The sequence below is a fragment of the Gossypium hirsutum genome, chromosome D09, assembly GCF_007990345.1.
Source record: "Gossypium hirsutum isolate 1008001.06 chromosome D09, Gossypium_hirsutum_v2.1, whole genome shotgun sequence".
Classification (NCBI taxonomy): domain Eukaryota; kingdom Viridiplantae; phylum Streptophyta; class Magnoliopsida; order Malvales; family Malvaceae; genus Gossypium; species Gossypium hirsutum.
Genome location: NC_053445.1, coordinates 39498575 through 39524396, shown reverse-complemented (window position 1 = coordinate 39524396; position 25822 = coordinate 39498575). Strand labels below are relative to the sequence as shown.

At 32.9% G+C, this 25822-nt stretch overlaps 2 protein-coding genes and 2 pseudogenes across 5 annotated transcripts; all 4 read right to left on the bottom strand.

Moving 5' to 3' along the window:
• Window positions 1-3316: 3316 nt before the first annotated feature.
• Window positions 3317-5833, bottom strand: LOC107891472 (probable peptide/nitrate transporter At3g43790). Of its 4 annotated transcripts, none has more exons than XM_016816292.2 (6): window positions 5515-5833; window positions 4862-4969; window positions 4630-4674; window positions 4323-4411; window positions 3709-3752; window positions 3317-3593 (listed from the first exon to the last, which is right to left on the bottom strand). In XM_016816292.2, exons 2-6 carry the CDS (start codon window positions 4925-4927, stop codon window positions 3496-3498), a joined length of 342 nt encoding a protein of 113 aa, XP_016671781.2. In that variant the 5' UTR covers window positions 4928-4969; window positions 5515-5833; the 3' UTR covers window positions 3317-3495. The 4 variants fall into 4 exon arrangements, with proteins under 4 accessions (XP_016671781.2, XP_016671780.2, XP_040956548.1 ...); XM_016816291.2 differs by having other exon boundaries at window positions 5510-5830; XM_041100614.1 differs by lacking the exon at window positions 4630-4674 and having other exon boundaries at window positions 5510-5831.
• Window positions 5834-7665: 1832 nt separating this feature from the next.
• LOC121203379 (epoxide hydrolase A-like) lies at window positions 7666-8372 on the bottom strand (annotated as a pseudogene).
• A 324-nt stretch (window positions 8373-8696) lies between these two features.
• Window positions 8697-24829, bottom strand: LOC107891474 (epoxide hydrolase A-like; annotated as a pseudogene).
• Window positions 18345-24827, bottom strand: LOC107891475 (epoxide hydrolase A). The gene is made up of 4 exons (XM_041100613.1): window positions 24130-24827; window positions 23839-24018; window positions 18955-19016; window positions 18345-18855 (listed from the first exon to the last, which is right to left on the bottom strand). The coding sequence occupies exons 1-4, from the start codon at window positions 24595-24597 to the stop codon at window positions 18606-18608; spliced, it is 960 nt and encodes a 319-aa protein (XP_040956547.1). The 5' UTR covers window positions 24598-24827; the 3' UTR covers window positions 18345-18605.
• Window positions 24830-25822: the final 993 nt, after the last annotated feature.

The following is a 25822-nucleotide window of genomic DNA, read 5'->3' as shown; positions in this document are numbered from 1 at the left end:
TTAGAATCCTAGTATTAAATACTACTTAACCTATATTGAAATTTTAGAAAATATTGAATTTTTAGATGCTGTTCATGTTGAATAATTCTAAATGTAACACCCCCTAACCTTTATATGTCGCCGAAATGGGGTTACGGAGCATTACCGGACTTTTCAGATCAAATATGAACATTATATAATCATCTAGCATACACATCATAATTTAATCATATTGTCCCTTTTATGAGCCCTAGGGGCTCAAAATATGTGTTAGAAACAAATCGAGACTAAATCGGGTACTCCAGGAATTTTTCACAAAATTTTAAAAATTTTCCTAGGTACAGGGGACACACGCCCATGTGTTAGCCGTGTGTCTCACATGGTCCAGTCACATGCCCGTGTGTCTGGCCGTGTGGACTCAAAATGAACCTTAAATATCAAGTTTACTCTTCCCTGCAACCTTAAACACCAAGTAACTCAAAAACCAATCGTTCAATCACTTTAAAACACGATTTAATACCTTTAAAACATGTCAAAACAATCATCCTAGTTTCCTAACCAATGTACCCTCATAGGTACTTCACATATATTATCAAAACATTTCAATAGGACACCATTCAAAACCAAATTGGAAATATGTCTATTTCAATCCATTTTTGCCTATATCTTTTTCATTTACACATTAACTTAAACATGCCATGTTATAGCCTCTATATAAACACATATATTTACATATGTATAATCAACCAACATTAACTTATAATCTTATTTACAATCACTTCATAAAATAGTTAACATTTAGACGCCCTAGGTTCATGCCAACACAAAAAGAAGTATACATCACCAAGTTTTGAGTTCGGGATCGTTGTGGATGTTGAACCTACGGTCAACTCTTAAGTACCTAACCTGCGCACGGAAAATAAACCGTACACTAAGTATGAACTTAGTGGTATTTCTATAATCTGAATATTAAAAAGTAAAATAAAGTAATATGCACGTTTAATCTCATAATAACAATAGTCATTCAATTTGATCAATTCATAATAAATTAATCTTAACATTTTCAATTTCTCATCAATTGCTATCTCAAATAACTTTTCACAATAAAGTGCACAGTTAATTTATCTCATTTCCATTTCACTTTCAATACTTTTCAATTCCAATCATAATATCATCTCATTTAATTACCCCTATTAACATGACTCGGACTCGGACGGATACACGGATCCAACCAAAACACACTAGTTTGGCACCATGTGTGTTGGATCTTATATGTGATTTACATGGCTAATATGTTGGTGATCGTGTGTTTAGGCTTTTGGCCAAAATGGTTGTGATATGCTATGTTTACTTACCTATTTTATGGATATATGGTAAGTTAAATTCCGTGTTATACGAACTTACTAAGCTTAAATGTTTACTTTGTGTTATTTTTCATGTTTTATAGTAATTCAGAAGCTCGTTCGGTTGGAAGCTAGTCGGAGCTATTTCACACTATCCATCTATCCTTTTGGTACTTTCAGTAAATTAATTTCTGTTATAATGACATGTATAAGTTAATTTGACCAATGTTGGCATATAAGTATTTTTGTTGAGATTAACCATTTATATGGCTTGTGTTTGGTATATTTTGATGTGTATATATGTGGACTTATCATGTTTGATGTGTGATTGATATGGTAGAATGAAATAAAGTAAAATGTGGTTTGAATATGCATATATATACTTGGTCATTTAGGTAAGTTGAGATACTTGGTTGACATGTTTTTAATTTGTCATTTGAGGTGCCTAAGGGCATATTGGTTGTATGTGGTGATATTTTATATTTAAGACTTGATTTTAGCTTATTTTGAATGCCTTGTTATGGATTGTTGATGTGCAAAAATGTTGAGTTAGGTTGATGTCAAATTGGGTGAGAAATATGGCTTGGAAATTGGCCTATTTTCATCCACATGGGCAGAGACACGGGCGTGTGACTCAGCTGTGTGTGACACACGTATCTTCTTAAGAGTGCAAGTTAGTATGCTCCTATAGCCCAGCACACGGGCGTGTGACTTGGCCATGTGACCTAAGTCAGAGAATTACACGGGCACAGACACGAGCTAGGACACGACTGCGTGTCCCTATTTCGAATGTCCACACGGCCTGAGACACAGGTGTGTCTCCTGACCGTGTGAGTCACACGCCGTGCAGCCCCTGCAGCTTTGAAAAATTTCAATGTTTTTTGAAAAAAATTTTGAGTATCCGATCTAGTCTCGACTTGGTTTTAACGCGTATTTTGGGCCTCGATGGCTCATATAAGGGACAATATGTTTGTTTTCGATTGGTTTTTGACATGAATGCTATATGATATGAAATGTTTGTCTATTTGATTTGTAAACTTCAGTAATGCTCCGTAACCCTATTTCGGCGATGAATACGGGTTAGGGGTGTTACATTTATGATTTGATATTGTACTCATATTATTTGTTCATATTGTTTCATGTTTCGATATTTACGAATAAGGTCTGTTGCATTGTTCTAAAATATAAGGGCATGTTTGGTTCGCTATAATGGAATAGAGGTGTAATGGAATAGAGGCGTAATAGTAATTCAATTGTTTGGTTGAATGAAATGGAATAGAATTGTAATAGTATTCTTGTGTTTGGTTGAATGGAATGATATTGTAATAGCATAAGGAAAAAAACTAAAATGACTAAAATACCCTTAGCAGAATTTTTGTTAGGTAGATGATTATTGTTATTGTTATTAAATTTTAATAAGATTATTAATATAAATAATAAATAATTTAATCATATTTTAACATAATTATTATTAAATATAATTTAATAAAAATATTTAATTTAATAAAATTCTTAATATTAAATATTCTTATATGAATTTACTAAAATCATAATATATAATACTATAAAATATAATTTAAAATAATTATTGTTAAATATAATTTAATCAAAATGTATAATTTAATAAAATTCTTAATATTAAATATTCTTATATGAATTTACTAAAATCATAATATATAATACTATAAAATATAATTTAAAATAATAATTATTAAATATAATTTAATAAAAATATATAATTTAATAAAATTCAATATAATTATTCTTATATGAATTTACTAAAATCATAATATATAATACTATAAAATATAATTTAAAATAATCTAATTTATTATTTTTAAACTGCAATACATATTTAATGTGCTAAAATATCATTAGTGAAACAAATAATTTAATTATTCTACAATAAAAAAATTATTAATAGTAATAAATAACTTGAGAATTATATTTTGCATAAACATAATATTCATATATTAACAAAAGGTTACATGAAATTCATGAAATTCTATGTCATAATCCATATGTTATACTGTTTTTCAACATCAAAAAATTAGAACATTGTAATGACGTACCATCCCAAATATTACAACTTTATTCGGGTCAATTCACTAATCAACAATGATTCATATGATGAGAACACCGATGAAGTGAACTAAAAAAATAATCGTTGATGCTATTCTCTCTGGTACGGTTCAGCAAGAAAGGGCTTGAAAGTCAATAGCAACCCAATAAATTGAACCACGATTAGCGCAAAGAAAACCATTTGATCACCTGTTTCCAAAATCCAAAAATCAAAGAAATGTCTTGTATTAAATACCCACACGTATAAATAGTAAATCGATCCGAGCCTATTTTGAAGCTGTATTATTAGGATTCAACTACAAACCTGGAAGAAAAGAGGCAACTTGTCGCTCTTGTGCCCAAGAAAATCTACATTTTCATGAACGAAAAAAGGTTGATAAGACCCTTATTGAGTCAAAAGAAAATAGTAGTTCTGGTATATAAATTGGCTAGGAAGAAAACAAACATTTGCTAAATTTAAGATTGAATTAATCTTTGGTTTTGTCTCTCTAAGCAAGGGGTATAAAAAAGGTTGCGGCTTGAGGTTAAGGGAAGATGTTACACATTCTAGGAATCGAACACTAAATCTACTGCATTACTTTTTAAGGGTGACCACATGCATCAACTTGACCTAGTTCAGGTTCTATAGATTTCATTTTAACAATATAATCAACCATAATAAGAAGCCCTCACATTTGGCCCTTCAAGACCTTTGAAATTTAAGAATTAATTAAGTTCAACGTTTTATCAACAATGTAAACTAAGACCTCTCCATCAAAATCTCGAATATGTCGACGACATTGTGGCACAAAAGCATTGTCAGTTTGTAAAAATTGAAAGTGCTGAACTGTGCAGATTTTGCTGCTCAAATAGACTAGTGTGATTCATATATAAAAAGCTAAAATACATACAGAAAATGGAAAGAAAAAAGATACTTACAACGCTCCTCCTCTTGCTGGACCAAGTGCTTTGAAAATAGACATTGCAGTTATTGAAATGGCATTAGCAGCCCCTCTCTGACTTTGAGGCTGAAACAAGAAAAAGAATAAACAAACAATGTTGAAGCCAGAGAGAGGAATGATAATTCATGTATATACAATCAAAGTCAATTAATACAATTGTTTTTCTCAGTGTTTCTATGTATTTGGAGGGTTGTATGTCCACCCCCATGTCTGAAAAGAAAAATGAAGGGTTCAACATAGATTTAAAATGAAATATTTCCCAAAATATGGGCAGAAAACATTACCACTGCATTGTTCAGCAATATGAATAATCCAGTAACAAGTGAAACCTACACGATACCAATGAATTTTCCCCATAAATCAGACGGTTTCAACCGAAAAGAACAAAGAAAGAAAAACAGTTTAAAAGAAACGTGTCTGATTCATTTCAGTGTATTCATTGGATTCAGAACCTGGAGTTCATAACCAGAAACTTCTCCATGTATTTGTACATATTTAGGATTTAGATTCACTTACAGATAGAGTGTTTCTTAATATGGCTGCACAATTTATCACCAAATGCAGGACTACCCCTGAAAGCATTGCTATATGGGGGAAACATGACAACAATGGAATTGATATTACCTGAAGATTACAAAAAAGTAGCATCAACTAGCTATTTTACTAAAATAAAAATAAAAATCCATCACATAAAAAAATAAAAATCTTCAAAGCGTGAGAGTGTTGTTTTAGTTTCAGACTCGAAAGACAAAGATGAGCACGTTCACTGTATTTCCCCCTATATTAAAATCACATTCTGCAGATTGACCAGCAAACACTCACTCACTCTCACAGCAAAGCACAACAAAGGAAACCAATAGAATCAGACAAACATGCAATAGAATAAACAAATAATAGAACATGATGAATGAAAAAATTTTCATCTAACATGCAATACAAAGAAAAGCCGAATGGAAAACGCTAGAAACGAATCAAAATTAGGAGAAGAAAAACAAATATTCTAGATTTGAGCACAAGCAAAAGCAAAAGCAAAACAAAATCAAAATCAATTTTACAGAAAAGAAAAGAAGAGAAAAACAAGGAAAAAATTTGGAAGAAGAAGTAGAAATCTGGAGAAAAGAAAATGGAGAAAAGAAAAGAAATGTGAGAGGAAAAGAAGCGTACCGTACCAGGAGAAGAAGTAGAAATCTGGAAGGGAAAAAATTGGGAAACGTCGTGAGAGAATGAGGGCAGAACAGGAAAAATAAAATTGGGAATTGGTTGGGAATCCCTAATCGCCGCTTCAAACTCAGAATGGCTATTACAGCCAATATCCAGTAATAGGCACGGAAGGGAATAGGGGTGTAATACGATTACACCCAACGAAACGTTTGTTTGGTGGTGGGCCCAGGTAATAGGGGGAATGCATACCGATTCCCCCCAACCAAACAAGCTCTAAAGGAATGCCAAGATGAATGTGGATGCATAAATTCTGTCGGAGGCAAATGACTTGCGGAAATTTATAGTTACATGACTCAGGTTAATATAGAAATTTGTACATTTTAAACTTTTAATTTATTGTTTGAATTCTAATTTTTAACTTTAGTTTAGAACATCAGGAGATTTGCGTGAGTAAGTGACTCCATATTTTTTAAAAATTTTAATTTTAAAATATTTTTATGTTATTTATGTGATATATGATATTTTTGACCATATTTTATGAAAATCAAGTTAAAAATGCTAGTAGTATTAAAATTTGAAACATGTATGGTTGAACTATCTAAATATTATTATTTTTCTATATTTAAATTTCATCATATGATTATGAAATATGTTTCGGTGTATATATAAAATATGTTTTGCAAAAATATGTTGTCGAATTATGTTTTTTTATATGAAAGACATTACAGTAATCCAATTTTCATGATTTTGAGTTTGTTCCTTGTTGATGTTAGGTATCAATAAGGGAGGAAACATGAAGGAGGGTACGTTGGTGCTGATGAAGGCTAGTTCACCCAGATAGGACGGAGAGCCAGAGAACGTATGTGAGTGAGGATCTTGAGGACACAAATATGGATGCTGAGGGCAATAAGAGCCAATCCCTCCTTCATCTCACGTGCGTGCTAGAGGAGGTATATAAAGGAGGTTTTGTGTTTGGTGATGCTAATGCGGTGAACTTGCTATCACACCATCATTGTGGGATGGATGGGAAATATGTTTGTAATGAGACGCATTTTGTCATTCCTTTTGAATTGTGAGTTTGTAAACCTAAAAGTCACATTCTGAACAGAAGAGCAGGTGTTCCTTAGGAAGGGATAGGCGAAAACCTTCTGTAGAAAGCGGGTAGTAACCTTATAGGGATGGTTGACAAGAATCCTTCCGAGGAAGACGAAAGGTTGGTTGGAATCTGGCCTTCCGAACCATCAATCTTCTGGTAATTGGCCAGTTGGTAGTGAGCGGAGGGATATCTCTTAGGTGGCTTGATGTGCTAACCAAGACCATTAGCAAGTGAACATGTTTTGGCTTTATGTTGTGAACATGGGAATGGGAAGTTTGGGAAATGATTATTTTAGACATTATTGCATTTTTTAGCTTTTAAGACTTTTCAAATTTTCTTTTAAATTTGTTGATTTAATAGATAAGTTTAAGTCATCTTCTGAACTTTATTAGTTTAATATATTTTTGATGTAGAGAAGGGATTGTAAGAAGCTATAATTCCAAATCATCCTTATCACTTTCCAATAGGAGAATGACAAGTCAACTTTTTACTCTTGAGTTTTAGCATATTTTTAGTTGGATTTAACTTTTTTTAGGAGGGAAAGGCCGAAAATCAGGAGGAAAAATTTGAATTGTCATTCTCCTGTTGAAAAGGAATAGGGATGATATGGAATTACAGTTTCATACAATCTTTTCTCCTCCATGTAATAGCCTTGCCCTTTAAAAAATGGTAAATATATTTCTTAGTCAATTTAAAATTTATGAAATTATAAATTAATATAATGATAAAATTACACTTTAATCCTACCTAAAATTTATAATTTATCTCTAATTCCCTTAAAAATAATTTTCTGTCTTCGTCCTCTTTAACTATGTGATTTAACTATCTTATACATTATCTTTTTAAAAAAATCTTATTAACTATCTTAATTTTGATAGATCAATAGCAACAAATTGATAGTATATCAAAAAAATAAATAAATAAATAAATTTGTGCATCCTTCTCTAGAAACTTGTACTTAATACTATCATTGTTAGTCTCAAGAAAAGAAGCTATAAATCTCGTATACAAATATTTGCTAAACACAAATAATTCAATTACATATCTAAAAACATTCGGGGAAGGATGTCGGGGGATTGGAAAGATCAAATATCAGTTCCCGAAATCAGCTGGATTCATGCACAGATGATTAAGGTCCTTAAGCTACCCAAATTTTATTACACAAATATAGATGGAACAGACAAGGATTTAAAACAAAATATTAATCAAACTGATGGAAGAAGTCATAAATGAGGTTGTTAATCTCGTCGGGTTTTTCCATATGGATGAAGTGCCCAACTCCTTCCATTACCACTACTTCTTCCAACATTGGCACATCTTTCTTGAATATCAACCATTGTGAATGTGTTCTTTCAAGCCGGGCATATAGTAAACCGGTCCACATCACCCACTACGAACTTGGCAGCAACCTTTACCTCACAACCACCCCATGGTGCCATCAATTCCCAATTTCTGCGCGCGCACACACACACATGTAAGGTTAAATCATGAGACAGAAGGTAAAAAGCACCTATTACGGGGGTGTTTAAAGTTGGAAAAAGAATTAAATACCGATCAAAGTTACGGTAATAGTTGATCACACCAGTGAAGCCGCTTTTGTTAAACTTAGTGACATAGTAATTAACTTCTTCCTCTGATAACCAAGAAGGCAATGTAATTGGGGTATTTGCTGAATGGCCGAATGGTTTCCCTTTGGGTAACATTAATGGATCTGGAACTCTGTATGTTAGCAATGCCTTCATTAGGTCTCTGTACCCATCTCTGCAAACTCAGCTTCTATTTCTCCAGGTTCCTGTAATGTGTTTCAGTTGTATTTTGTTGGATTTTTAACTCAGCAATGAAGTTTAAAATCAACTAAAATGAATGTTGAGATGTTTGAAAGATAAAACCGAAGCAAAAAACAAGAGAAGGTTGAATGAACAAGATGATTTCTTCATTACCCGAATAAGTGCATAGTTACATACATAAATAGAACAAAAATACATAGAAAGAAAACAAAGCTTGCTTGTGCAAGTAACTAAAGGTTTACATCAACTTAATAATAACCTAAAAGAGCTACAAAATCAGCTAAGCACACAATTAACCTTAGCTGACCAAAGCATAAAATGATTAAAGCATTAACTATCAAAAGTCAACAAAATAAAACATGCTGCTGTCGAATTACACCATGGACACAAGCATGCATCGGCTGGATTTCTGGTTCTCTTCATGCAACGTGCACTTTGCATGGTTTCTTGCATGCAGCTGCTGTTGTTGCCATCTTTGAACATATTTCTTAGGATACTGTGGAAAAAATGAATAGAAAGCCTTGCCGGGAACTACAAATTGTGGTTTAAAAGACACTGAAAAAATGTGATTTACCTGGATTCTGCATATGTAATAATCATTCCCATAGATAGCTCTCCACCCATCAGTGGGCTTCATTTGTGGATTACGTGGAGTAAAGGGCATACTGAGGTTGAACACAGCTTTCACTTTGTCTGGCCTGAACAAGCACAAATACCAAGCAATGATAGCTCCCCAATCATGGCCAACCACGAACACCTGTTGGTCAGGGGCGATGGTGTTTAAAAGCTCAACTAAATCCCCCACTATATGGAAACAGGTGTAACAGGTGACTGAATCCGGAGAATACGTGTCACCGTAGCCCCTCAGGTCAGGGGCCACAGGTCGGTAACCCTTGGAAGACAAAGCAGCAATCTGGTGACGCCAAAGGTACCATAGCTCGGAGAAGGCATGGACGAAAAGAATGACCAGGCCTTGCCCCCTTCTCTGCAACGTGCATGTTTATGCCATTCACCTTAACTATTCTGTGCTCAACCCCTTCCATCTTTGGCCTGTTTTGCTGGCTGTTTTGTTAATTTCGATGGCACTTAAGTAAACTAGCAGAATAGTAGGTTTAGGGTGGGCTTATCTTTGTGAATTTGTTTTGATTCTTCAATCAATTATCTAGAGACACGTAAATTTAGTTAGGCTTTTTAATCTTCTCTTCTAAAAAGAAAGTTAAGCGGAGGATAGGTTTTTTATGTCAATTAATGTCATAGACGATAAGCTCCTAACTTTTTATATACCCAATATTAAAATTAATTTAAATATTAAATCCGAATAGTTATTAAAATTTGGTACTTTTGAATCCCCCACCCCTTAAACTCAATATCCATTAATAGTTAAAATCTAAATTGATAATTTATTTATTTTTATGATATTCATTTAGTTTTTATCGTTTAATATATATTTATAACAAGAGAAAGGCCATGTAAGAAAATAAATAATTTTTGAGTTTATTAAAAAGTGTTTGATTTAATTTTTAATATTTTTATAATGAATTTAAAATAAAAGTAAATTTAAAAGTGATACGACATAATAAATTGAATAAAAAAGATAATTATGTGAAAAAATTAAAGGAAATAAAATTATAATTACTTCAATTAAAATTTCGTTTAACTTAATAATAATATCAAAACCCGAAAACCGCACCGAAATGCACACCCCGTAAAATTGAAGGTGGATAGATCTTTTCTAATAAAAGAGAAAGCTAATTGGTGGATAGTTCTTTCCTTAGCTGATAATATAAAGGTATAATGTCAAATTTAGCTCTCAACATTTGGATATTTTGTCAATTTTACGTTTATTTTTTTAGTTAAATTTGGCCTTGCTCTTTTAAAAAAGATCGAATTTGACCATTAATCTTTCAAAATGATTCAAATTATTAGTTTTTCAATAGAATTGCTAACTAAAAGTTAAATTTTTAAATATGATAGCTTGCATGACAATTCACATGTACTCTATGCTAATTTTTAGATATTTTTATGAACTTTTTATTTTTATTTTTTGGAATTTTGGAATTCTTAATTTTTTTTGAATATTTGTATTGTTTTTAGATTATTTGTTGAGATAAATAGTTTCATGTCAGTACGAAATATACGTGAACTGCCATACAAACATTGTCAATAATTAATATTTTAATAATCATTTTCATTAAAAATGAATAGGCTTTTTTAAAATGTTGGAGCCAAATTTAGATTAAAAAAATAAAGATCAAATTAATAAAAAATAAAAATAATGAAGACTAAATTTGATATTATGCCTAATATAATTAAGGAAAATGTGTATTAAATTTTTTTATCCCTCAATGAATGTGTATTTAAATTTAATAAACGTTTTATGCATTTTAATTAGAGTGCTAACTAGTTTTTAGTATCGAATAGATCCATATTTTCGGTTAGATTGGCTCGTTTGAGCTTTTGGCGTGTTTCGGATGGATAACTAAGTACTCATATCTGTATATCATTCATCGAATAATATCTCTAGTGTTAAACGATTTGTTATTAAACTGTTTGAAGATTATTCATGAATTTCCTGAAAGCATTGTGACTTAATATTGAATTATCTCGTATGATTATGTTAACATGTAACTTGTACATGACTGCATATATATACTCACCTATTAATAGGGGTGTTCAGTCGGTTAACCGGCCCGAAATTGTGAAAACCGAATTAACCGACCTCTCAAATTTTTTTAACCGTTAACCGAACCGAATTTTTTTAAAAATAATTAACCGAACCGAAATTTTTTTCGGTTAATAAGGTCGGTTAACCGAATTAACTGAAAAATATGTTTTGTTCATTTTTGGTTAAAAATTACCCGAAATACCCGAATTACCCGATTTACTCGAATTACCCGATTTACCCAAATTACCCGAATTACCCGAAAATTACCTAAATTACCCGAATTACCCGAAAATTACCCAAATTACCCGAATTAAATCACTACATAATTAAAAAAGCATTACATAAATCTTTAAATCACTACATAATTAAAAGCATTACATAAATCTTTAAATAACTACATAATTAAAATTATTACATAAGTCTTTGAATCACTACATAATTAAAAACATTACATAAGTCTTGAATTAACACATAATTGACATGTAAGTTTTTTTCTATTCTCCATTTATATCCATTTCATCTCTACAAAATATCTTCATTTGCATTAAACCTAAAAAAAAAACATGAGCAAAAATTTAGCATATAATAGAAATATACACATTTAAAAAAAATCAAATAATATAAACAAACGAATAGATTATAAATTAACAAGAATAAGATAGTAGTAAGCATACCCTTCAACTCACGAAAGCTCATGAATCTAGGGTAGGCTCTAATGCATTCCAAGAAATGTCTAAACATTGAATCAATTAAATAAGTAAGAGTGATATGATAAAAAAAATTGAAACTATTAAAATAAAACAATAAACATACCATTTTCAATCTTGTCAAGCTCTTGGATTTGTTCTTCAATTTTTTTTATGTCTTCTTGTGATGATGATCTTCGAATCCAATCTTGAGTACACACAAGAGCTTGTACAATTTTAGGAGTTAAAGAACTCTTATATTGATCAAGCACACGTCCCGCGGTGCTAAATGCAGACTCTGAAGCAACCGTAGAAACCGGTATAGCTAGCACATCTCTGGCAATTTTTGAAAGAGTGGGAAATCTAGGGCTGTTCACTTTCCACCACAATAAAATATCAAAATCTTCGACAAATTCTTCATTAGCCTCAGCTAGATATTTATCCAACTCAGATGTTTTATCCTCACCACAAATTTCCAACTCACGCTTTTTATACAAAGCTTGCATTCGCCTTTTCATTTTTTGTTGTGGTTCACCAATAGAAACATGTGTTGACACACTCGATTGACTACAAGTACTATGAAGTGGAGGCTTATACTCATCAAACAATTCATAAAAAGATTCCTTCAACTTTTGCATCATTTCACAAGCTTTTTCAGAACTAGACATTTCACTAAGTGCAAATTCAAGATACTTTAGTTTTTGTCTAGGATCTAACACACAAGCAACAAACATAAGCAAATTCATCTTATCAATATCACCCCAATACTTATCATACTTCTCTTTCATCTTGATGGCCATAACATTGAAATCAATATTACTATTTAACTGAGCATCTCGTAAAAGAATATCAATTTCGAAAAGCTCATCAAAAAAATTATTGGACGTGACATATGAAGTGCCGGATATACGCAAAGTGACTTCATAAAAGTGTTCCAAGAAATCCCTCAAGTTTCTAACATTATCCCAATCATCCACACTAGGCCAACCCTTTCCCCTTTCAAGTTCAACCCTAAAGTTTGTATCTTGCTCCTCAAATCTCTCAAAAGCTCTCTCAAAGTTCTGAGCAGTGCCTAACATTAAGTAGGTCGAGTTCCACCTAGTACAAACATCAAGACACAACATCTTCTTGCACTCTATTTTTTCCACCACAACACACTCCTTAAACCTTTGTAATCTAGCTGGAGATTGTCTCACATATCTAACAGCCCCCCTAACACGTTCAACAGATTTATTCATTTCCTTTAAGCCTTCAACAACAATCAAATTCACAATGTGTGCCATGCATCTCATATGAAGATATTTACCATTTTAAACTAAACCCCCTCGAGGGTTAAATTTCTTTCTCAAATAACCAATAGCAACATCATTTGAACTTGCATTATCAACAGTAACAGTAAACAACTTATCAATCCCCCAATTCAACAAGCATTTCTCAATCACCATCCCAATGGACTCACCCTTATGACTAGAAATTAGAAAAAAGTTTAAAATCTTTTTATTCAACTTCCAAACATTATCAATAAAGTGAGCAGTGATACACAAATAATTAACTCTTTGCAAAGATGTCCATGTGTCAGTAGTTAAGCAAACTCTAGAACAAGAACTTCTCAAAAGTTGTTTTATCTTGACCCTTTCATCTAGATACAATTGATAAACATCCCTAGTCATAGTAGTTCGTGAAGGAATATGAAATCTAGGACATGCCACAAACATAAATTTCTTAAAACCTTCACTTTCAACAAACTTGAAAGGTAATTCATCAATCAGAATCATTTGTGCTAATCCTTTCCTACATGCTTCTTGATCAAATCTCCAAGTTGAAAGATTCCCTTCCCCCCCTTCAACTCCCTTTCTAGGTAAAACTAGTTGTCCTTGACTAGTGTCAACAACATTACTATAATTTTTCTTACATGAACCAATATGATATTTCAAGGACCCAGTACCATTTTTTTTCATATCACAACAAAATTCCTTTTCACAATAATTACATTTAGCCTTACTTGCACCCTCACTATTAATAAATTTAGTGAAGTGAGACCAAACTTCTGACCTTTGAGGAGGGGCCTTTCTTTTCCCGGTAGTCCCCTTTGTTTGGATTGAAGCTCCAACTCCCGAATTTTCAGAATCTATCGAAGTAGGAGGTGTAACACTACCCTCAATAGATGTTGGTTCGGTTGACATTCTGCAAGATCAGGAACAGCATAACAAGTTTAGTTTAACCCATTACAAAATTAGGGTTTGGATGAATATTCAAAGTATCAAACATATTCAAGTTTAGTTAAGATATCAAAACACTAAAATTGTTAAATTTAAGTTATGGTTTCTAGATATATCATATATGTTGTTCGCATGTACCAAGTTAAGATCATGGTGCTGAAATTTCCATATTTTGCTTGTTGGTGATGTTCATTGATTGTTACTGCCTACTGCTACCAATGAAATTAGGTATTAGACCAAGTTTGGTATTTTCAACATTCAATTTATATTTTAATTAAACATGTCTTTGATCGAAATGAGAAAATTGATGAGTGAATGGTATGTTATGGTATTTTGAGTTTAATTTCTACCATACATTTATATTTTATATAAAACAAAAAAATAGAAATATTCTCAAAAAAATATTTTTTACACTAATTTAATCAAATTCTTTATATATAATTATCCTTCCATATATAAATATATACCATTAAGTTTAAAATTATTTAAGATATTAATTGGTAAAATATTAAAAAAATGCTATATTGTAGATCAAACAATTCTAATGCTTTTTGGCCTTCTGTTTTTCAATTTCTAAAAATGAATAGCATAGTCATAGATGTTGTCACTAAATCAAATAGAAATGACGCAAAGACTTTGAATTATTTAAATTCCAAATTGGTGGTTTTTTAATTAGATATTTTTTATAACAAAAAATAATAATTATTAATTACGAAATAATATTAAGATCAGAATTAGACAATAGATAATGTCTATTTAACTGTATCTAGTCAACAACTATTAAAAGAATTTCATTAAAAACTCGAATAGCAATAGAAAAGCTTTTATTAGTTCAATCGAAATACAAACAGCACAATTCGCCATGAAAAGAACAAGCTAAATTGAATGTTGGAAATGGGTAATGATGAAAATTATAATATTAGTAAAAAATTTCCTATGGCCCTGATATTAGAATGATGAAAAAAGGTCCAAGAAGAAATGGTCATGACTCTATTCATTATTCAATCCACCACAGAAAAACTGAAAAAGCAATTCTATATATTTCATTTCATTGCTCACTGCCTCACTCCCCATGATTTCAATTTTCATGTACGTTTACCATTTTTACTGTTTAGGGTTTTTTTTTTACATAGCTGCTTGTAAAACCTAATATATATATTAAAATTTCATATGTACAAAAGAAGACAGCAAGTCAGCAACCATGGATAGCATTGGTTAAGATGAAGTGAAGAGGTGAGAAGTTAGAAGAAAGCAAACCTGGTACTCGGCGACTTCGGCGACTCCCGATTCTACTATTAAGTGTTTGTTGGTTGTTGGGTTTTAAGAGTTAAGACTGAGACTGAGATTTAGGGCTATGGGTGTTGTTGGGACTGTGTTTGTGACAGTGTGAGTGTGAAAGTGAAAGTGAAATTTGTGAAATTAGGGAGGAGAGCTGGAGGTGTGTTGTGAATAGGGGTGTTGTTAGGGGTGTTTGCTCACTCTGCTGCTGAGAAATGGACCAAACGGTAATGGTCTAATGGACAGCACACAGCAGGCCAAGTTCTACCCTTCTTGGGCTAGGGCCTATGGCTGTTGAATACTTACATTTGGGCTGTCCTATTCGGCCCAACTCCCTTAAACTGTAAATTCGGTTTACCCGAATTTGTTCGGTTAACCGACCCGTTTCGAACCGATTTAACCATTAACCGAACAAATCAAAAAACCTTAACCGACCCCAGACCAAATTTTTTCGGTTAACCGACCGATTAACCGAACTCGGTCGGTTAACCGAAAAAATTCGGTTTTAACCGAATAATGCACAGCCCTACCTATTAATGATTGTGGTTGATAGGAACCACTGTTATTTACTCTTGTTATTATAATTATTGTGTTTACTACAGTAAGTTTTATCGTTTTAACCGTCGAATTTACTAAACTCTATAAAAGCTTGCTCGTGTTATTTATCTTATTCTCTTGTAGATATCATTTCGTGGAAATCGTGTGATCGGGTCAATTTGAAGAAACCACACTATTCGATTATCTTTTGGTAGTTTTTGAAGGATTACTTTTGGTTATATGGCATGTAATAGGTGGTTTGTAAATATTTTGGTTATTTGTTACTTGTGGTGTTTGTTACACTTGAATGATGTTTGTCTTGGATGAACTTTTGGTATCTTATATATGTTTTGATATTTTAACTTGTAAAGGTTCATAAGTATGTGATTTGGTCATTTTGTTTTATACTATTAGTGAAAGACTAACATATTTTGGAATGGAATTGGATATTGTGGATGAATGAAAAATTTGGTATGTGTTAATATATGATCATGTAACTTTGAAATGCAACTTGTTTGGACATTTGAATTGTGGTGTCAATGAGAGCACATTGGTTAGGCATTTAGGTTGAATGATTTTGGCATGTTTTGGTCTTATTTAAGTGTGTTTTGAATAGCTTTAAATGATGGTAAATGAGTTATTTGATGTCCAAGTATGAATATTTTGGTAAACTTGATTTTGAAGGTTCAAATAAGGGCATACGACCTGGGACATGGGCTATCACACGACCTTGTGCCACACACGGTCACCCCATACGGCCGTGTGCTATTCTTGTTTTAGGTGCAAAGTTTCAAAGGTCTACGACATGGTCGTGTGCCTCAAGTTAGTATGTAACACAGTCTGGCACATGACTTACGACACTACCATGTGACTCTATTTCGAATACCACACTGACGGACACACAGGCTGGGACACGGCCGTGTGTCCAGACTTAGGATGTCCACATGGTCTGGGTTATGTCACGCAGCCGTGTGACCCCTATTTCCAAAATTTTTAAGTTTTTCCAAAACTTTTTGTTTTGTTTCAAATTTATCCCGTAATGTTCTCAAACCATTTTTAGGACCCCGTAAGCTCGATTTAAGGCTCATAAATGTGTTTCTACCTTGATTAATAGAATTATTGAATGTTATTATTTAATTTACCTAATCTTTTTTGTTTGAATTTAATTCATCTGAATTGTACTGTAATACTCTGTAACCCTAATCCGACGACGGAAACGGGTTAAGGGTGTTACAATAATTCAATCTAACTAAATATTTATTTTTTTTATTTCCCAAAATAAACTTCAATATATTTCCAATTAAATAATTTTCTAAACCCAATTTTAATTCTGTTAAAATCATAACGACTTTATCGTAAAAGAATCTATGAGAAAGTATATTTAATATTTCCACATTCAACAGTTCACTAAGATCAAATGATTTATTTCCATTTTCAAACTTTCAAAAAACATAAATTCCTTACAGGTAGTAACCTTATAGGGATGGTTGACAAGAATCCTTTCGGGGAAGATGAAAGGCTAGTTGGAATCAGGCCATCAATCTTCTGGCGACTAGCCGATTGGTAGTGAGCGGAGGGGTGTCTCTCAGGTGGCCTTCTGTGCTGCCACATGTCCCAAGGTAGAGGTGGTATAGCACTCCTGATATTCTATGTTCCAATGCTACCAATGGGGTTAAATGTTGGCCATGTCGACATATAATATTGTACTTGAAAATCGGTTTCAGCCATGCCACTGGTTTAGAATAGTGGTTTTTGTCCTATTGCCACTAGTGTTAATTATTATTTTTGTTTCAACCCATTGTCACTGGAGTTAATTGTGGTTTTAAATTTTATCATCGACGATAAGGATGATCATAGCTCCTAAAGGAGATGATTTTTTATCTATTTATATATATACAAATTATGAATTTGTCTTTATTATAATTTTGACATTGAATGTTGTTTGAATTGTTTTTTTTTTACAAATTACCTATAAATTTTGCAATTACATACTTTAAAAAAATTGTGTTTACTTAACCCAACAAAGACAATTAGCAAGTGAACTAATTCCTTTTAATATTTTAATAAGTTTTGACTTTATGTTGTGAACATGGGAAGTTTGGGAAATCATGATTTTAGACCTTATTGCATTTTTTAAGAGCTTTTAAGGCTTTTTAACTTTTTCTTTTTTAATTTTGATGCTACTAGATAAGTTTAAGTTATACTCTGAAGTTTATTAGTTTAATATATTTTTCGAAATTTATTTTAAAATAAAATTTATAAATATTTTATATAATTGTAACACTAGAGGTGAAGATAAGGGGTGGAATAGCCTTACCCTTTAAAAAAGGGTAAATATGTTTTTTTAATTCCTTTAACATTTATAAAATTATAAATTAATATAATAATAAAAATTATACTTTAATCTTACCAAAAAATTATATCTATCTTCGCCTTCTGTAATTATATGATTTAACTATCTTATAAATTATCTTCATTTAAAAAAAAATCTTATTAACTATCTTAGTATAGTAATAGATCGATAGCAGCAAATTGATCATATATAATAATAATAATAAATTTGTGCATCCTTCTCAAGAACCTTCTACTCAATACTATTATTGTAAGTTTCAAGAAAAGAAGCTATAAATCTCGTATACAAATATTTGCTGAACACAAATATTTCAATTATATATCTAAAAACATTCGGGCAAGGATGCTGGGGGCGTGGAAAGATCAAATATCAGTTCCCGAAATCAGCTGGATACATGCACAGATGATTAAGGTCCTTAAGCTACCCAAATTTTATTACACAAATATAGATGGGACAGACAAGGATTTAAAACAAAATGTTAATCAAACTGATGGAAGAAGTCATAAATGAGGTTGTTAATCTCGTCGGGTTTTTCCATGTGGATGAAGTGCCCAACTCCTTCCATTACCACTACTTCCTCTAACATTGGCACATCTTTCTTGAATCCACCATTGTGAATGTATTCTTTCATGCCGGGCATATGGTAAACCAGGTCCACATCACCCACTACGAACTTGGCAGCTACCTTTACCTCACAACCACCCCATGGTGCCATCAGTTCCCAATTTCTGCGCGCGCACACACACACATGTAAGGTTAAATCATGAGACAGAAGGTAAAAAGCACCTATTACGGGGGTGTTTAAAGTTGGAAAAAGAATTAAATACCGATCAAAGTTACGGTAATAGTTGATCACACCAGTGAAGCCGCTTTTGTTAAACTTAGTGACATAGTGATACGGGGTTGCGCGCGGACCAAGATCGAGTTGCCAAGTCACGGGAAACTCCTACGAAAACCCTAAACAATTAGATCTGAAACGAAACAGAAAATTAAAAGATTAGATTTTTTAATTTTCAGATCTGAAATAAAATCCCCAAATCAGCAAAGAATCAAATTGAGAATAGAAATAAGTGTTAGGGTTCTTGAAACCCTCAAGGAGATTGTGATTCTGCCCAATTGAACACCAAGATAGTTTTCCCCAAATTTCGACAATCTAATTTCACCCAAAAAGAGTATGGAAAAACCCTAGAAATTGGGGATTTTTGGGCTGATTCCTTAAGATAGAAAAAGGCTGAAAACACAATAAGAACAGAAAATAGATTAGATAATAATTCAGCACAAGTAGAAATAAAGAAAGAATTGACAGTAAGAAATTAAAAGATAAGTCCTAAGAAGCCTTGAAATCTCGAAAGATCTCACAACTCCCTTCAAACGGCTCTAATCTCCCCTCCAAAGAATATCAATGGCAAGAAGAAGGTTGAAGATGGCTCCCACAATCAAAAAGATTGTTAAAACAACTTCTAAAGAAAACTCAAGAGAAAATCCTTGAAGAACTCAAAGAAAATTCTGCTCTCAACAAATCTGAAATTTTAATAATAATGATAAGTGTTTAACAAGGTGGACAGCCATGCCTTTAAATAGGCCTTATAACTAGTCCTAATCTAATTAGAAAACTAAAATAAAAAAACTCCTAATTATTTTAATATGGAAATTCGGTCAAAGGTCATTTTATCTGGGACTCTTGGACTGAATATTGACATAAAAATTTAAACTAAGTAAATAAATAAATAAATAAATAAAAATAAAAATAAAACTTTACAACTTGGGCCACTTTGATAATTTGGCCTGATTTTCAACTAAGTATGGATGGATTTCTTGATTGGGCTGAGAATTTGCTTATTGGGCCTCGCCTTCAAGAATTTGGGCTTTTGTGACTCGTATCATTCCCCCCTTCCTCAAAAAGATTCGTCCTCGAATCTGAAAAATCAAATGAACTCGACTTTCCTCTATCGAACGGGACTAATGGCAATTGAGTCCACTGAAAAGAATAGCCATGAGATAGTAAATAGCAACGGAAACAAGCTTGTAGTCCAATCATAAGCATAACAGAACAGGTATAACGTATGTGAATGGACAGATTCAGATTACCATGCAAACAATCTAATTTACTCACCACTGCCTCGTCAAATATTTGAAACAAAGATGGACATGTTTTAAGGCATTCAGTCGTCTCACATTGTTCCCACAAACCATGAATAAATTGTGAGTAATAAATCAAATGGTAAACATAATCGTCACAAGTAGGTATTTGAAAAGATTCACATGGTTCACAGAGTTGCATAATCATACCATGCATTAATCGACGGTCTATAGATTCACTCACACATGCATTATCAAAAACAAGAATCTTTTTATCAACCATCAAAACAGATAGATCATCAATAAATAAAATAGGACAGTCAAGCACGTTTCGATCTAAGTGTTCATCAACACGATCTTTATCACTATCCGAGGAGTACAAAAGTGTTTCAAAGGTTTCAAGCATCTTACCTCGATAAGCAAAAGAATAAGGGTCGATTTTACCTTTTTCATTTAAAACAAACCTTCGTTCATCGGGGGCATAGTGTAGTCGAATCTCCGTTGTTGAGTTAACCTTTGTCAAATGGAACTCAAACTTCATGTACAACCACATAAACTGTTTAAGGCAAGAATATAAATTGAAAACAAATTTGGCAAATTTCGTTACCTTATTCTCCAAAACAGATTTGGACAAATTCAAGGATTTTACACAAGGTAAATCAAGAGAATAACAAATCACGCTTCTTTTCGTAATGACTTTATCAACCACAATCGAAGAGTAACAATTAATCGGATCAAAATGATGGGATCTTTTAAGAACTAAGTCACCAAAAGTTTTATCAATAATTTTCAAATCTGCACTGGACTCGGTTTCTAAAATTTCCTTACCTCGCTTACCTTCGGGATCATGTAGTGTGATTTCATCTTTGCTTAAGTTGATCGTATGAAAGCGTCTTTCATTTGAGAGGTATTGAAGTTGAAAGTTATCTTTCGATCTTTCGGGAACCTGAAAAGTAGCAACACAAGAAAAATTCATATCTTGGTTAGTGGAAACATTCCTCACTAGCCTTTCCTCGTCTTTTTCTTTTGTTTCTTTTTCTAACTCATTTTCTCTTCTTTCTTCAACTTCTTTTTCAATTTTCTTTTCTGTTTCACATTCCTTTTCACTCTCAATCTCTTTTTGCTCTTTTTCATTCTCTTTTTCTTTTTCCTCACTTGTTTTAACAGAATTTCTCAGTTTGATTTGGTCCTCATGGACTTGTTCCGGAGTGAGCGGCACTAAGGTAAGTTTCTTTCCTTGATGCTTGAAAGAATACCTATTGGTACGACCATCGTGAGTGACTTTTCGATCCAGTTGCCATGGTTCTCCTAGCAACAAATGGCAGGCTTGAATAGGCATTACGTCGCACACAACTTCGTCTTGATACTTACCGATAGAAAAGGCAATGCGCACTTGTTGAGTGACCCTAAATTGGCCTTCGTTGCTAAGCCCTTGTAGTTGATAAGGTTGTGGATGCTTGGTAGTGGTTAAGCAAAGCTTTTCCACCATCGTCGTGCTGGCTATGTTCGAGCAACTTTCACCATCAATAATAACTCTACAAAGCTTACCTTGTACGTGGCAGCGAGTATGAAAGAGATGTTCTCGTTGCTGCTCGCTCTTTGGTTTTGCCAAAGATGATTGTCCATGATCATGACAATCATCATCCATTCTAGGGACACGTTGAGGGTTGCACCTATGGGGCTGGTTATCCCTATCTTCCTTAATTGGATCTCGATATTGATGTTTTTGATTCACTCGTACCTCATTCAAAGTAGTATTCAATGCTTGAAGTGTAGCATTTATTTGTGTGATTGCAGTAGTATGTCTGTCTAACTGTTGTTGGACTTTCATAAGTGCATCATTATTATCACCTTTAGACATCTTCAAAACCTGTAAAAAATAAACACTCAACACTCAAAAATAAAAGTTAGCAAACCTCACCATTAATCACTCAAAAGAAAATTCAAATTCTCAATGAGGTCGAATTCAATCTTGTGAGTTCTTTATCAGAGTTTATATCAACCAATTAGAGAGTGTGAACCAAACTACCAAAGAATCCTAATTTGCACTAGGATGCCAAAAACTGACGAGACACCAATTGATTCGTGTTGCACCGAGGAAGAAGTTGTGCACACGTTTAAATCCTACTAACACAAGAAACAAGAAGGTGTTAGATAACGTAAAGGAAGAATAAAGGTAAACAAATGAAAACCTACAGCTAAGAATCAATAAAAATTGCTGAAAACAGAAAACCCGAAAAACTGCGGAGTAACTTGACAACTTCGTTCGAGGTGTTCCCGATCTCCAAAAATCACGAAATTAAATCTGGAGTGTCCTTATATATTGAATTTTTGATCTGGAAATTTTGGGCACCAAATTCAACCCGCTGAATCTTTTTTTAAATTTTTATTGAATTTCGTATTTTTTTATTATTTTGACTTTTTTGACTGATTTTTTTGCGGGAATAATTTTTTTATATTCAATCACAGTGCCAAAAACATGTATGTAAAATTTCAGATCAATCGGACAACGTTTACCCACTCAAATGAATTTTTTTTGAACAATTTTTCTGGGTAAAACTGCTGTTTGTGCTTTAAAAAATAGAGATCAGTTTAGAAATCAACCAAGAACACCCAAAACGCCCAAAATCTGATACCAAATGATACGGGGTTGCGCGCGGACCAAGATCGAGTTGCCAAGTCACGAGAAACTCCTACGAAAACCCTAAACAATTAGATCTGAAACGAAACAGAAAATTAAAAGATTAGATTTTTTAATTTTCAGATCTGAAATAAAATCCCCAAATCAGCAAAGAATCAAATTGAGAATAGAAATAAGTGTTAGGGTTCTTGAAACCCTCAAGGAGATTGTGATTCTGCCCAATTGAACACCAAGATAGTTTTCCCCAAATTTCGACAATCTAATTTCACCCAAAAAGAGTATGGAAAAACCCTAGAAATTGGGGATTTTTGGGCTGATTCCTTAAGATAGAAAAAGGCTGAAAACACAATAAGAACAGAAAATAGATTAGATAATAATTCAGCACAAGTAGAAATAAAGAAAGAATTGACAGTAAGAAATTAAAAGATAAGTCCTAAGAAGCCTTGAAATCTCGAAAGATCTCACAACTCCCTTCAAACGGCTCTAATCTCCCCTCCAAAGAATATCAATGGCAAGAAGAAGGTTGAAGATGGCTCCCACAATCAAAAAGATTGTTAAAACAACTTCTAAAGAAAACTCAAGAGAAAATCCTTGAAGAACTCAAAGAAAATTCTGCTCTCAACAAATCTGAAATTTTAATAATAATGATAAGTGTTTAACAAGGTGGACAGCCATGCCTTTAAATAGGCCTTATAACTAGTCCTAATCTAATTAGAAAACTAAAATAAAAAAAACTCCTAATTATTTTAATATGGAAATTCGGTCAAAGGTCATTTTATCTGGGACTCTTGGACTGAATATTGACATAAAAATTTAAACTAAGTAAATAAATAAATAAATAAATAAAAATAAAAATAAAACTTTACAACTTGGGCCACTTTGATAATTTGGCCTGATTTTCAACTAAGTATGGATGGATTTCTTGATTGGGCTGAGAATTTGCTTATTGGGCCTCGCCTTCAAGAATTTGGGCTTTTGTGACTCGTATCACATAGTAATTAACTTCTTCCTCTGATAACCAAGAAGGCAATGTAATTGGGGTATTTGCTGAATGGCCGAATGGTTTCCCTTTGGGTAACATTAATGGATCTGGAACTCTGTATGTTAGCAATGCCTTCATTACTGTCTCTGTACCCATCTCTGCAAACTCAGCTTCTATTTCTCCAGGTTCCTGTAATGTGTTTCAGTTGTATTTCTTAGGATACTGTGAAAGAAATGAATAGAAAGCCTTGCTGGGAACTACAAATTGTGGTTTAAAAGACATTAAAAAAATGTGATTTACCTGGAATCTACATATGTAATAATCATTCCCATAGATAGCTCTCCACCTTTCAGTGGGCTTCATTTGTGGATTACGTGGAGTAAAGGGCACACTGAGGGTGAACACAGCTTTCACTTTGTCTGGCCTGAACAAGCACAAATACCAAGCAATGATAGCTCCCCAATCATGGCCAACCACGAACACCTGTTGGTCAGGGGCGATGGTGTTTAAAAGCTCAACTAAATCCCCCACTATATGGAAACAGGTGTAACAGGTGACTGAATCCGGAGCATCCGTGCCACCGTAGCCCCTCAGGTCAGGGGCCACAGCTCGGTAACCCTTAGAAGACAAAGCAGAAATCTGGTGACGCCAAGAGTACCATAGCTCGGGGAAGCCATGGACGAAAAGAATGACCGGGCCTTGCCCCTTCTCTGCAACGTGCATGTTTATGCCATTCACCTTAACTATTCTGTGCTCAACCCCTTCCATCTTTGGCCTGTTTTGTTAATTACGATGGTACTTAAGTAGTTCTTTCTCACTGCGACTAACTAATTGGAACCCTCGATTCAACTGTGGACAAAGAAGAAATGCAAGCAAACTAGCAGAATAGTAGGCAGTGGGCTTATCTTTGGGAATCCGCTTTGATTCTTCAACCAATTATCTAGGGGCACGTCTATTTAGTTTGGCTTTTTAAACTTCTCTTCTAAAAGGAGGATAGAATTTCTCCTTGAAAAGGTAGATACTATAAATAAGGGCGTGAAAAAAATATTCAGCCGAAAAAATTGAAGTGAAAATAAATTGATTTTTTTCAATTTATTCAATTTAATTGGGTTATTTAGTTGGTTTTAAATTTTAATTAAATTAAATAAATTAATTAATGTTATAACTCATAAGTTCATAAGCTTATAACTATTTACATACCCAAACTTAAATTAAAACATTAAACCTAAATAGTGATAAATGTAAAAAATAACATGTTTTAGTTTCATTTTTAATGCATTATTATTATTATTATTCGATTTAAAATGGTAAATTTATGCTTCTCATCTTTTAAATTCATGTTTCTATACTTATGAGAGTATTTGGGAGGAAAATGAGTGAAAAACGAGTAAAAATCGAAAAATCGGAGCAAGTTTCAAGAGCTACGCGGGCTGGGCTATTTCACACGGGCTAGACACACGGCCATGTGAGCCACACGAGCGTGTACCAAACTGTGTGAAAATTGGGAATCGTACTCCTAACTTGGGGGAAAGCGCAATTTTTTAAGTTTTTCGAGCATTTTAAGATTTATGTATAACAAAAAGAAAACGAAATTGAAGACAACTCTGAAACAGATTTCCATCAAAATTGAAGATTTCCTTTTGATTTCTTTGAAGTTTATTATGAGTTTTTTTGTTTCTTGTGATTATACTGTATTTGGGATATTTTTATTTGCTTTCATGAACTAATTTTCCAAATACCTAGGGAGATGAACCTTAGGATAGATTTTGTCGTTTGATTTATATTTTTATGCAATAAATACTTAAATCTTATTCTCAATTATGTGTGGTTAATTCTTAGTTTAATATTTCTAGACTATTGATCCATGTTTGATGTGCTTAAATTAAAGGAGGAATAGAGCCTGTTTAAGAGTAGATCTAGCGTAATTGAGTGGAGTTGCTTACAATTCTAGAAATAGGATGAGATAAATCTAACGGATTAGAGTCAAATTTAA